Source organism: Chinchilla lanigera, unplaced genomic scaffold (genome assembly GCF_000276665.1).
Source record: "Chinchilla lanigera isolate Chin_1 unplaced genomic scaffold, ChiLan1.0 scaffold00014, whole genome shotgun sequence".
Taxonomy (NCBI): Eukaryota; Metazoa; Chordata; class Mammalia; order Rodentia; family Chinchillidae; genus Chinchilla; species Chinchilla lanigera.
In genome coordinates, this window is record NW_004955415.1 from 6,182,319 (window position 1) to 6,196,906 (window position 14,588).

The 14,588-nt window shown below is 36.4% G+C and overlaps 1 protein-coding gene and 1 long non-coding RNA gene across 4 annotated transcripts in view; both read right to left on the bottom strand.

The window, feature by feature from the left end:
* The window catches only part of Spink5 (serine peptidase inhibitor, Kazal type 5), a 68,017-nt gene extending 63,703 nt beyond the window's left edge, over positions 1-4,314 (bottom strand). For 2 of the 3 annotated variants that reach the window (XM_013512363.1, XM_013512362.1), the window contains exons 1-2: positions 4,182-4,313; positions 2,937-2,962 (exon numbers count right to left, since the gene is read on the bottom strand). In XM_013512363.1, coding sequence (XP_013367817.1) covers positions 2,937-2,962; positions 4,182-4,236 — 81 coding nt within the window. In that variant the 5' untranslated portion in view covers positions 4,237-4,313. Of the gene's footprint in view, positions 1-2,936; positions 2,963-4,181 lie in introns of all 3 variants that reach the window. The other variant, XM_013512364.1, reaches the window with a different exon arrangement.
* A 2,166-nt stretch (positions 4,315-6,480) lies between these two features.
* LOC106148098 overlaps positions 6,481-14,588 on the bottom strand; it is a 62,764-nt gene continuing 54,656 nt past the window's right edge. The window contains exons 2-3 of the long non-coding RNA XR_001233246.1: positions 8,300-8,402; positions 6,481-6,787 (exon numbers count right to left, since the gene is read on the bottom strand). This is a non-coding gene — a long non-coding RNA (uncharacterized LOC106148098). The remainder of the gene's footprint in view (positions 6,788-8,299; positions 8,403-14,588) is intronic.

Sequence of the window (14,588 nt, forward strand, 5' to 3'; positions counted from 1 at the left end):
AATGTACTCAATCAATAATCATGTATTGTGAGATCCCTTTATTTTACAAGGTGCCACAAGACACAGCAGTGAATTAAACAGACTTATCCTTGAATGAACAGTGTTTTTATCTCAAATAGAGAATGTTACATCTAATCAAGCCTCTAAAGCATGACAGAAAATTGGTAAAACTTACAGTGATTAAATAATAAAAAAGAGTAAATAATATCAGAGACCAGCCTGGGAAATTTTGCTAAGGATGACCTGTTAAAGTATTTCTCAAATTACTATCACCACTCAGTAATTCTGTCTGAGTAGCACAGTAGTAATTTCTGGCAACAGATTAACAACTGAGTATCTTGCAATCTATGTATTGTCTCTAATTCTATAGTATTTTATTCTAACTTTGAAAACTAGTGCCCAGTTTACCAGATACAAGAGAATCCATAAAGTCCTACAAATCTTATATTGGAATGAGAGGAGAGTCTGGGCCTTCAAGGTAGAAATAGATCTCTTGTGAGGTCAATCTTAGAGAAAATATAAAGATCCATGATCGTATTGGAATGAAGCTCTAAGTAATTTTCAATGTCTAATTTTAAAAAAATAATTCCATCAAGATAACTTCTGAATTGAATTTCTACAAAGTCACAGTTAAAGGAGAGCTTAATGCCTAAACAGATCTACTTTTTTACAAATGGACAGTGAGTATAAGTTAAAATTTTGATCACAGTGTTTAGTTTAGATGAGGCTCCATACTATTTTCTGAGTTATGAAATTTTTCAGGGTATTCTTTCACACAGAAGGAAAAGCTGTACAAATTGAAAGCGTAAGTTATGTTTTCCTCTGGGGAGAACAGACTGTGCTCACAATTACTATAATAGGGAGGGTTGAAGCAGGAGGAAATCCACACCAACAAGCCATCTTGACATCTGGAAGTGGAGTAGAACTCCGAGCTCTCAGCGTGTTTTTATTCTTATTTGTTGTTGTTCTTACTTTCTGCACATCACAGGAAAACTGGATCCTGACTGAGCCCAGTGCCATTTGCCTCCCTGGCTGTGGTATAATTGTTATCTTCCCTTCTCCACCACAGACCTCATCTTCAAATCCTCCAGACCTGGCATCGCTCCAACTCAATGTAAGAGCACTAGCAAGTTTGCTTTGCCTTCATAAGAGCCCTTCTATGGTAACAGATTGAAGCATATGCTTAAGAACTTTACAAGTTGCTATAGCATTTTTCTACGCTGGTCTGGCTCATGTTTATTATATTTAACATGTTTTTGAGATGCTAGAAATAATTCAAGGGCCTGAATTTAGAAAATAACAAAAATCCAGCACCATCAAAAGTTTTTTTTTTTTTGGTGGCTCAATATCTAAAGAATATGATTAGAAAAATATCCAGAAAAATCCTTTCTTCTTTGTGATCTTGCCTTTTATACCAAAGAGGTGGCCGAGCCAATATTGTTAAATATTTTTCAATGAAATTAGCTTAAAGACATGAAAAAATAGGAAATGAAAATGCTTCAGTCAGAACTCAGAACACTGCAACATAAAATGATTCTTTTATGCTCAGTGAGATTTGAACAGCATCCTCTTTTTTTCTGTAGTGTAAGAGATCTAAATAAACATACTCTCTGGTTCCTCTAAATCCAGGCTTATTTTCTATTTTACCGTACCTGGGGACCCCTCTTTAATAAGCCAACTTTGATGCAGTAGTAGAGACTATGACAAAATTCCAGAGAACATTTCTGTAAGAAGTTTTCTTCTTATAAAATAACAATAAAATATATCAAGGAAGTATTTTAAACATAGTTCAAAGAATTTTCATGTTGAGTTAATGACACCACTTATTATTTAACTATTCACCGTCTTTGAGTGATACAATCAAAGTTGTTATGAGCATAACACTATTATAAATGATAAATTAATAGCATGCATAACAGTGTGGGGAGGGAAAAATGGACCTTTTTACTTTTCTTTCAACTAGGAAATTTTAATTTGTATTAAAAATAATTGGTTTATTTCTCAAAGGAAAGATCTCCAGCATCAGGGCCTCTTCCATTGCAGGTGCTTCTCCCTGGCCTGCTACAAGTTGCAAAGGTCTTTGCATGCAATCCCACACCACCTTCAGATCCTTCTTGTCACCCTGTCTCCAGGGAAGATTGGCCTGACTGTTCCAGTGAGAACAGATGCCACCTTCACTCCCTGGAATTTCTCCTGAATCCTCCTTTCTTTTTCTGTTAACACTAGTCTGTACTTAAAGTACTATAGATTTGACTAATTTATAATTTTACTTGTCTCTTGTCCACTACTAAAATGTAAATTGTAGAAGGACATGATTTTCATCTAGTTTATTCATGATAGAATATCCTCAGAATTTCATACATGGTCTTATACATAACAGGATCTCAATAGATATTTACTGGATGAAATCTCTACACTGGTTATATATACTAGATACAGAAAACCCCTTTTGGTGTTATAATTGCCAGAAAACATTTTAACTTCCTCTATGGCATATTGTGGTTTTGTTCAGTTGCTAAAAGGAACAAGAGTGGGTGTTTTGGTTGATTTATTTTGTGTATATACAATTTAAAGCACTCCTTTAGCATGATAGAGCACCTCTTTCAGACATCTGTCACCACTAATATGTTGACTGTGAGAGAGACAGAGACAGAGACAGAGGCAGAGATACAGAGAGAGACAAAGAGAGGAAGAGACAGAAACACAGACAGACAGACCACACACACACACACACACACACACACACACACACACACACAGAGGGGCAGAGAAATTCATGGCTTTTTCATAAAAGTTTGTTTCTGTGTTTTTAACAACAGCCCTAAGTGCACTATGTTTGCATTATCATGTCTGCATTATTAACAGGAAGGTATTGACCACAAACCATTTTCTTTAGACATCTTGGAATGAATTCAATGACAAAAAGCAGGACTGACCTGATTTGCATCCTCACTGGAAGCATCTGGGACAAAAATGCAAAAACCAAAGTTAAGGGACGGTAAAATATTCAGTAAAAAGTCAAACAAATCACTCAATGCAGTGTTTGTGTGGCTCTAATGGCCATATACGGTAAAGCATGAACTGTTTTTGAGGCTATTTAGATTTACCATGGCAACTGATATGAACGCACTGTACAAGGAGATTAGTATACATACTCACGTACCTCCAATCTCTCAGAAATGTGCAATTACTTTAGCAAACCATACTCCTGTGTTTTCTGACACCCACAGAATATCTAACTGACAAAAAAACCTTTTAAAAATATGGCAGTCTCCCTTTAAAAATTACAGCATAATACACATATGAAATATCTCATACCAATTTTAATGTAATTTAAAATTATAACATATCATGAAGTTTATATCACATATACACAAAAATTCCACTTTCTGAACTCCATCAAATCTATCTTCTTATTGTGGGTACAAATATTACAGATAGAGCAAAGGTTTAGATTAATAAAAATCATAGGCTATTGCAGTCTTTCATTCCTTGCTTTCTTGTATTTATACTCATTTTTGGAAAATGGGCATCATTTTTATATAATCATCTTCCTGACTTTATCACTAAGGTTTTCTTTTTTAAAATGTAACGATTTGCAAATAGATAAATCTAGGCAACCTGGTTTTCCTTTATATCAAATAGTAAATTTAAAACTTACCTTCTAGCTCCCACAAAGTTCCTTACCCTTTAGAAGCAATACTCTAACTCCATTAACAATTTGAAAACATAAAAATAAGTTAGAAGGCACTACTTCTTGTTTTAAAACAAAACCAGGTGGTTTTAGGCTTTTTTAAAAAAACATTTTACTTATACATATAATATTAAATATATTATTTGCATATGTTTTAAATTTCTAACATAGTTTTATATATATAATACATATATATGGTATGAGTTAATACACTTGATGAGAGGAACATGCAAAGGCATGTACCACTTTTACAGAACAAATATAGAATTAATAGAAGGATTTTTCATGGATAAAATTTTGCCTTTTCTAGATAATAATGTCATTGTAAGTCCCATATATAAATATTCAAAATTCTATGAGTGGGAAAGATTTTATATAGAGAAAATATATATATTTCTTTCTTTCGCCGAGTGTAGGGGGAGACAGGTCCCTTCCTCGGAGCTTTGAGATGTGTGGGAAGAGGTTAAATTGCATGCAAATTGCTCACCTCGTATAAGGCAAAGAGCCAACGTCAGAAGCACAGGCACAGTGACTGTCTTCATGGCGAAGATGATGTAAGTTGGCTACAGGTCTGCTCTGTGCATTGCTCAGCTGGTGCTCTAAGACTGAACTCAGGAAACACAGCTCACTTTTATACATACTGGCAATACTGGTGACACACACACACACAGAACCAGTTGTTCAGGCTTCTGCTAGACTTTAGGTACCACACCAGTTTATCTTTTATCCTTTAGGATCATGTCAGAGTGGCAGATTTGAGCAGATAATGTTCATTTGAAAAGTAGTAATGTGTTTTCATGATGTTCCTGGCCCCTGCTGAAGGCAAAAAGCTGAGTCCAAAGACCCTACTCAAAGTCACACTCTTCATAATCCTATATGACAGCTGAGATCTTCAGCAGCACCAGATGTACTACTTCACAGATGAACTTGTTTCTATTTGGAATCCCTTCCTAAGTGTGGGGGAGGAGGAAAGAAGACAGATTGGCTGTTCTACTAGCCAGGTAAAGATGTAAAGAGTTCCATAGCTAGAGAAAGCACCTTGTACTACAAGAACCAAGGGCTCCTATTGGTTCCATCTGTAAAGATTCTGAACTATTTCAATTGACTGTCATGGCTCAGGTGTACATTGGAGAAGAATGACCCTAACAAAGAAGAGCAGAACTCTAAGACTGAATGCTTGTGGAAACAAACTTAGAGAAAGATTCATCGCTTTCCCAAGAGCACATAGTTAAGGCAGGAGAAGCAGAGACTCACTCACAAAAGCAGAAACAGGTTCACCATTCTTTGCACTGCACGCTGCTTCCACTCATAGCAGAGATAGAAATTCTATGAACACAAAGCTTGTATATAATCACTTCGGAAAATTCTCAATCTGAGGGGTATTTTATGTCTGGAAGCCTAATGTTATGTCCCAACCAAACACCATATTCATAAACATTGGAGAATCAAGGTTTAACTTTCCAGAGCCCATAACTATCTAAATTACTGTTTGAAAAACATGTTGTAATTAATTTTCCCTGTTAAATTTATGATCATATAATCATATTATTTAGTCTCCCAAAAGGAAAGAGAAAATGTTACTAACCATTACAGACATATAGATGAAAGATTTTTTGAGAGAAAACTTCTTACTTCCTTCTTCCAACCTAAAAGTAATATCTTTTGTCTACCAGTTTAACTTACTCTATAGGCTTAACTCTGTCACCTGAGGAACATTCAAAAGTAACTGAAGAGAAAACCAAATGATCTGATTACAGGAATCTCAGTCTTCAAACCACAGGAGGAAAGTTCTGGGTGTGTGTGATCAAAGATTTTTTCTAATTGTTACAGGAATCTTATCAAGACTGGCCAGCTTGAAAATGTGCCAATATCCCAAGAACCACTAAACTAGGAATAGTATGTTCTTTCTTTTGTTCTCCCTCCACGAAATAATTTAATTCCTATAAAAGTAGAATCATTGGTTTTACTGTCTGCACTTCCATAATAGCCTTGCTACTTTTCAGTGGTTCAGTACAAGTAGTGACCATAGAGAGCAAGTTTAGACTGCATTACTGTTGAAAGTTAGAAAAATCAAAGTCTACCATAGGTTAACAGAAAGACAATGGGACAGGGAGTTAGAAAGTCTGTTTCCATTTTTGTCTATGCAACCACAGAGCATAATGAAAAGGAACCCATTATAATGATACGATTCTATTAGATGATTTCCAAGATTCCAGGAAAAATCAACATCTCTTGCTCATGGGTCTCAATAACAAATTTAAATTGACTCAGCAGAGAATCACTCCCTCAATACAATTCACATAAAATGAAAACAAAAGGATGCCTATGTTCTTTTTATTTTCATAATTGCAACCATTGATTCTTTCTCTATAAATTCCTCTTCTAAATATTGACATGCCAGTACTAAGTTGTGAGACCATAAGAAATGTGTCTCAACCATATCCTCTGTGTTTGGTGGTAGGAAAGTTTAATGGCTTATAATAAAATTAATGACTGTGTGACTCACTTTCATGAGCCCAAATATAGCCCAAATGAATATTATTCCCAGGAATTTACACAATTAAAGCTAGCAGTAAGCAGTATCAATACACATTACAAAAGGGAACATGTGACTTGGTTAGTTTACACAATTAAAGCTAGCAATAAAAAGTATCAATACACATTACAAAAGGAAACATGTACCATGGTTAGTTTACATAATTAATAGAAGCTAGCAATAAAAAGTATCAATACACATTGCAAAAGGAAGCAAGTATTCCAAGGAGTGGAAGTGGTGTTAGGGAGGAACAAAAGTAGCGATGATGAATACCTCTTTGAAGAATCTCTGCTATGAGGGAATGTGGAAGGAATTGGTTTCCTTCTTAATGGCAAGGTGCTTCTAACTTACAGCACCTCCTGGAAGAGCAGAAGAGGTTAGGCACTGGTAACCTCTTCCAAGAGGAGAAGGTGGCCACAAGATCATCCAGTGAGCACCCCCAGTGTTGGAAGCGCCCATCAACAGCTCCTGTCATTAGGGCTTTTCTCCAGTTCATTTCAGGAATGTTGAAATCCAGAGGGTGATTCATCACATTTTCTGTCAATCACTCTTTATTTCTGAAAACCAACATAGTAAGTTCACATAAACAAGACTGAAGTTTTGAAGAATAGAGACTTATATCAGATTTATCACAGTACTTTTCTCAACTCAAATTTCCACTCAGGTTTTCTGCTTTTTCAGTTATTCGTAAAACATGCAGAAGCTCCTTTTCTCTCATTAGAAAGGAGTTAGATTCTAAAAATGGTGAGCCTTATGATCCTACACATTTATCAAGTACTTCATAATCTGAATTTACCTGAGGGATGTCCACACAAGGTAAGAAAGTATAAAGTGTACAAAGTAAATGAGATGTTTTCAAGCCACCATTGTTACTAAAAGCAAAGGTTATTTTCAAACTCTAATTTTGTTTTGCTACACAAAGAGATCCTTGCTGATGATAATCTTCAGTAAACTACAATTCCCTATAATTATGTCAACTTCCACAGCTTTAAAAACAATCTTCTCTTGGTTAGTTCTTTTGATTTGTTTGTGCAGTGTTATGAAGTAGCAAAAGCGGTTATAATTATCCTCTCCTCATGGATCAGAAAGGGTACCATTAAAAAAGCCTAGTGTAGGAACTAGTTTGGATGGCCATCCTAGCCTTGATGCTTTTTTACTTTTTACACTCTTAACCTCTCTGAATCCCTGTGGATTCCTCAAAGACTTTTACACAGTTCACAGAAGCCAGACACTGCACTATTTTAAGCTTGGTATAACACTTAACCACTAATGAAATTCTTTTGTCTAATCTCCAGTTTTCCCTCTCAATCTCTCTCTCTCTCTCTCTCTCTCTCTGTCTCTCTGTCTCTCTCTCTCTGTGTATGTGTTTGTGTGTGTGTATGTGTATGTGTATGTGTCTCTCACACACACACCACATACTCCTAATCATGTGGGCAGAAGGAGGTATGTTGTGACCATGACTGAAAAGTGTAGTCTTTAACTTATGAAGTTCAACCTGTAATTTTTCAGCTTTACAATGATGCAAAAGCATACCCATACAACCGTTCTGTTTTTCACTTTTATTGAATAGTCGATAAATTTCAATAAATTATAAAACAGGCTTGATTTAGATGAGTTTTGCCCTCAGTAGGCTAAGAAGTTTTAGGCACATTTAAAGTAGGCTGGGATGCCAGGCACGGTGATGCACACCTTTAATCCCAGTGCACTGGGAAGCTGGGGCAGAAGGATTTCAGATTGGAGCATAGCCTGAAAATTTAGCTAAAAATTTAAAAAGACCATGTCTCAAAATTTAAAAAAATAATTAAGAGGCTTGAGGTGTAGCTCAATGCAAAATTCCTGGGTTCAATCCTTCATACAAAAAACTAAAAGGCTAGACTACACTTTCATGTGTTAAGTATATTAACACTAGGTTAAATGTATTCAATATATTTTGAACTTTAGATATTTTCAGCTTATGACTGGTTTATATGGAGGTAATTCAATCACAAGTTAAGGAGAATCTCTATATCCTCATAGATTTTAGAAGATATTCCCTTTAGAAAAACACATTGACAACAGCTTTTACTGACCTTATTGCAAAGTGCTTTATTTATAAGTATACTTCTCCATGAGGATTTCTTTACATTTGTCTGGAAAGATTAAGAAAACTTGCAGATAAGCATCTTATTTTATCTAAAAATAGAATGGGATGGGCATTGTTTATTTACTGAGAACACAGACTCTCCTATTTATAGTTATAATTATAGCTTTTATTAGATTAAGATAAAAAGCAGAAACATTTCAATGTCTAATTTTAACTGTATTGATTATTAAATATGAAGTTATAGTGTTTAGCTCTTAAATAGAATATCTATCTTTTCTCTACAGTCAGTGTTATTTGAACCCTTGTTCCACAGCCACATACCACCCATTTTCAGAAAATTTAGTACATTTTAAAGTCTCCTAAGATGATCTTCAATATCAAAAAACAGAGGTCTGTGGAATGATATCCTTCAAAAAATAGCCATTATAGATTATGTCTGAAGGAGATAAATATACACTGAATTTTTGCAAAAGAACATTAGATTTTTATATGTATGATGTACATATGCATATAGTAAGCAAGAGCAAAATTGCTATTGTTACTTATAAACAATATCTAAAAAGATAATTTCTTATTAGATGGTACATATTTATAATTCTTGCAGGGAGGAGGCTGAGGCAGAGGGATTTTTAAGTTTGAGGCCAGCATGGGCTATAAGGAGACCGTCTCAAAAAGAATCAGACAAAACAAGGTGTCTTTCTCTCCAATCTCATGAAAGAATTGTCAAAGAGATACAAAGAGATGTAATATTTGTTAGGATTTATTATGTACTCAGTGACATGTACAAAAATAAATAACAGAGTAAATATTCTCATTTTTTCCTTACAAGTAAAGAATTTCTAACTCAGAATATGACTATAATTGGAGATGGTGTTTTTTAAGTGGTCATTTAAAATGAGGCTGTTAGGGTCAACTTAATCCAAGCTGATGGGTGCCCTTATAAAAGGAAATTTCGGCACACTGAGTGACACTAGGGATGCACCTTGTTATGGTCTAGCCCTACAAGATCCCCCAAATTTTCCTCGTCACACATGGGGCTTCTGGATGGTGACTGGAGCATGGAGGTGCTACAGTCATCAGTGGATTAGCACATGTGATAAGTTCATAGCTGACTGTACTGTTCAAAGGTGGGGTCTGCGTAGAAAAAGGGGGTCACTCAGTGCTTGACATCAAAGGGTGTATGTGATTAGTGGCCTCTCCCTTCTGTTTTTGCTTTCTTGCTGTCATGATATGAGTAACTTTCCCCACCAGGCCCTTCCACCATGCTGTTTCTGTATTGATACGTCTAACCATGGACTGAGCCCAAGAAAACTGTAGGCCAAAATAAAGCCCTCTTCCTTTAAACTGTGTGTGTGAGATGTGACTAATACATGCACACACAGAGGAGAGACCACATGAGAATACAGAGAAGGCTGCTTTGCAAGCCGAAGAGAGAGGCTTTGAAGGAAAGCAAGCCTGTGAACACTTTGACTTTGGAGTACTGGGCTCCACAACTGTAAGAACATGAATTTCCATGGTTTAAATTTCCCAATCTTGGTATTTTGTAGGGGAGGCTTCGCAAATAATGTATTTACCATATGGATTGTGGAGCCCAGCTGAGAAGAGGGATCAAAGGATCCTGACTAAAACTTATTCTAGGAGAGAATCTCTGTTGTTAAGTAAAAAACAAAGTGATATTAAACTTTCACAATAGAGCTTACATCTTGCTTTTGTTTTTTCTTGATTTTTTTTTTTGTGCAGATCTTATCTTTTCTACTCCAATGATCCTTGTGTTTTGATGTCCTCTGGCAATACGTCTAACAGAGCTGGACAGGTCCCAGACTTCCCCTGCTTTAACCCAAACACCATCATCTACTCACAAATTTTCTTTGATATTCTTTCTGACATCTAAAGCCTTTATAGGCTGTTTCTGTCCCTTTATGTAATGGCTTTTTTTTCCCCACTTGGCTAGTCTTATAGGACTCAACATAGATTTATATTCTCAAGGACTCTTTCCTTGAACTCTCAGAGAACATCCCTCTTCTGGACTCCTACAAAACATAGTACGTCTTTCCCAGCAGTGCCCTGTGACAGTTTTGTAACTGCCAGTTGACTTTTCTATCTGTGTATCTAGATAAATAATATTTTAAGACATAATGACTGATTAAGTGCAAAATAATATTTGGAAATTGAATTCATTTTGATAATTTATAACAAACTTCTACAATTATTGCCTTATTTATCTTAATTGCTGTAAGAAAAAAGACTGAAGTAAAAGAAAAATAACAAAGCACATAGGCTTATTGACTCAGGTTAGGTCATAGAAGTGTAAGTGATCAGGCTGAGGCTCAGATCTAGGGCTTAAGACTTAAAAATTAATCGTGCGGTAAGTTGAATAGCACTGACCAATGTGTCAATGATGTCCTTGATTTACTCAGTCAGAAAAAATAAGAAGGAAATGAGTAATAAGAATGAAATAAGGGAGATCTCAACCAGGAAATGAATTAGTAAAATTTAAATCTTAAAATGTTAGAGATATAGGCCTAAATTTATGGAAGGCTTGTGCTATTTAGATGGTTTTCATAATATTATTCATAAGAATACTTTCAATATTTACTAAGTACTTATATTTGCCTGGCATTATGTTAGATCCCAATGTTAAATTTATGAAAAAATAAAATAAAATCTCTGATATCTAAGAGATTATAGTCCAGGGAAAGGTCAGGGAGTAAGCAGACCCTTCTATAACTTTATAGACATTTTACTTGCTGACCCAGTAAGTTACCTTCATTTCAACCATGTAAGCAGTCAGAGAGGTAATCCATGTGAACCAGCATGTATGCATACAGTAAGCAAGGTGTGAGGCATGTAAAAAATTAGTTTGGATGCTTTAAAAGGTCTGAGGAAATAGCTGATGAGAATGAAACATCCTTTAAATAATTATGAGCCAAAGACTTACTGTACACAAATAATTTATTCTGTCCAACATGTTGAGTTTTTCCACTATTTCATCTCATATATGCAGTGTTTAACCCACTAGTTAGTTATGCAGCTTTACCTGGAGGGAAAAGTTTGAAATTATATTTGAATATGAAAATTGTTTTGTACTTAATGGATAATTTATTTGAAGTGATGTCTCTCAAATGATATTAGTACTTTTCATTATTAAATACCGGTGGAAAACTTCTTGATTTAAGCAGATTTTCTAGAAAGTAGTTGAAATACTTCTGACCAATAAACTATATGCAGTAGAGGGCATTTCCCAAACACGTGAACAGAGTTGGAGAATGTATCAACTAGCTTTAGTCAATAAAAAAAAGAGAGAATTTTTATCTTCTTCTTCTAGATAGAAAATACTGGTTATGGTACAAGGGAAGGTATTTAAAAAGTGAATGGGAAATTATTTAAGTATTTCTTACAGTTACCAGTGTTATAATAATCAATTAGTATTTAGGTATTTCACTATACAGCAATATATTTATAGAATAGTTTATTGAATAATATTAATATATAAGTGATATAGAAATGCTGTGGGCCGGGCGTGGTGGTGCACCTCTGTAATTCCAGCACTCAGGAGGCTGAGGCAGAAGGATCGTTGCAAGTTTGAGACCAGCCTGAGCTACAAAGTGAGTTCAAGGCCAGTCTGAACTGCATAGTGAGACCCTGTCTCAAAAAAAAAAAAAAAAAAAAAAAAGAAAAAAGAAAAAAAAAAAAAAAAAAAAAAAAAAAAAGAGGTGGGGGTATAGCTTACTGGCAGAGCGAGCACCAAGCCTTGGGTTCAATCCCTAGTTAAAAAAGAAAAAAAAGGATATACAAATGTTTACCATTTAATACAGAACCTTCAACTCATGATGAGATTGTTTCAGTAAATCTAGCAAATTGCAAATATCAGATTTCAAAAATGCATTTACTACACCTGACCTACTGAACATCTTAGCTTAGCAACACAGTATAGTTTAAAGCATTAGGTTTTTTCCTCAGAGTCACATGATTAGAAACTATGGCTTTCTGTTGTTGTCCAGAAAAATAAAAGTATTTTAATATATATCACTCTCCTAAGTAAAGATCAAATTTCTAAATCCAAAGTTTAGCTTCTATTGAATGAGAATTGTTTATATACTGTTATAGTTGAAAATTAAACCATTGCAAATTGGGGACTCTTTGTGTATATGATTCTCACAATAATTAAGCACAGAATATTTTGTTTCCACTTCAAGGTTAAGAAGATTAAAGAACAGGATGCCTAAGTTATTTGTGTCAAATTTACCAGGCATAATTGCAAGAGCTGACATAGGAACTCAGGCTTCCTAACACTTAGTCTGATATATTTTTTCCTACTCCTTCATCTTCAACAAAATTATGATCATACATTCAGAAATATTAGGATAGGAAAGAAAGAGGAAATATGGAGAGTACAAAAGAGTGTGCTACATTCAGAAATATATAAAGAAAATGGAAGAATACAAAATGTATTGAAAGAGAAATTTAAACCAGCATTGGTGATAAAAGTACATAAAAACATGTAACACATTACAGACTATAGTATTTTTTCCTATGTATATTCTTTTGGCATCATGATCATCCTGATGGCCAGATTAAGCATGTATCATTGTTACCATTCCTTACTTACTTGAATTTAGAGCAATATAAGAATATTCCCAAAAATTGAAAATAGTGAAATTTGTAATGAGACAAAAGTCTAATGAATAAAAATGATTTTTCTTATGCCCTTCAACTTTTCCACCAGTGTGAAAGTTGCTTGAGGATATAGCTTTTATAATTTCATTAGGAAGTAAACGATGACAAGGTTTAGAGAAGAGATAAAATTTAAACACCTCCTAAATAGATGTTAGTGTGTGAGATATGGGATACACCAATTTGTTTTTAAGTGATGAATAAGATTTCTGTCTATGACTAAGATGAAATAACAAGGAAACTATTTATTCTCTTGCATCAAACAGTTTTCAAGAAGAGAAAGCATTGTTTTCTCATGTTGAATATCACATCATGAAGAACAGTGATTCTTGGGAGAGAGAAAGCAAAGCAAGTTTCTCCTCGCCTGTCAGGTTCCTGACTGTAGAGTTTCCAGACTACAGCACGGACAGGAGAATGCACAGGGAGCACAGAGCAGACCCTGAGGGGCAGATGCAACACTGAGGGTCTGGAGATCCTCGCAGGTGAAATTCATATGGTATGCTAATGAAAAGAGAGACTGGGGGCCCCTGGAGCCTCGGAAGCCATGCGGCTGGGTGCACCGGCCTTTGGCCCAGTCCCTAGCCATGCAGGCACCAGGGAGGCAGGCCCCCAGCACCCGGGAAGCTGCATAGCAACCCTCAGGCCAATTGTCACTGAGCGGTCAAGAACTATCATGGAACAGAGAAGCAATGACACAACTGGCCCACCATGCAGTGGCTGCCGAGGCCTGCCTGTGGACGTGCATTAATCATCCCAACATGGTGAAACCCCTGGGAATACATGCCACACAATGGGTCACTCTTGCCCCTGCTGTTCAGAACCTGAAAGGTCCAGAGTCAGCGGAGGAGCCTCTGCTGAACAAGGACTCGGAGAACATGAGAATGCAGACTATGCCAGAAGACTCAGAGGTCTAGTTGACCAGGGTCATGAGAGCTGTTTTGAAGCTGGAAACCAGAAGGACCTTGTGCAATACCTGGGGAGACCCCCGGAAGCTATTCTTCCCTTGACAGTACAGGCTTCGGAGGAGGAGCACATGGACCTATGGAGAGGTCTGCACCAAGGTTACTGCTGCCTGTGCTGACAGTTGGGGAGAGGACAATAAATGGCTGTGGGGTCCCAGTGCGATGGGAGGTTGGAGAGAAAAAGCTACAAAAAATGACTTTCCCCCCAGATGGCTCACTTGAGATGTTAGTAAGAATTGCCTCCTCAGTATTCTATAGCTGTGATGAGGAGGAGACCAAGGAGAGAAAACAAAGAGACTGAGAAAAAGCAGCTGCTTTTGCTGCAGCACTAAGAGAAACAGACCCTAAGTCTGATTCTCGGGGCCCCAAGAAGAAACCAACAACTGCATTCATCTGCTACCACTGTTAAAAGCCAGGCCACCTCAAGAGGAACTGCCCTAAGAGGCCCCCTGGGCCATGCCCTGAATGCAAAGGAGACCACTGGAGATCAGTCTGCCCTCTGAAGGAGAGGCCCCAGAGGTCAGACCCATCCTACCAGTTAGTCCAACAGGAATGAAGGGGCCCGGGGCATGCCCTGCATTCTCTCTCTGGCCAGAGTCTCATCTCCATGGAGGAGCCCCCAGTAATCATGACTATAGA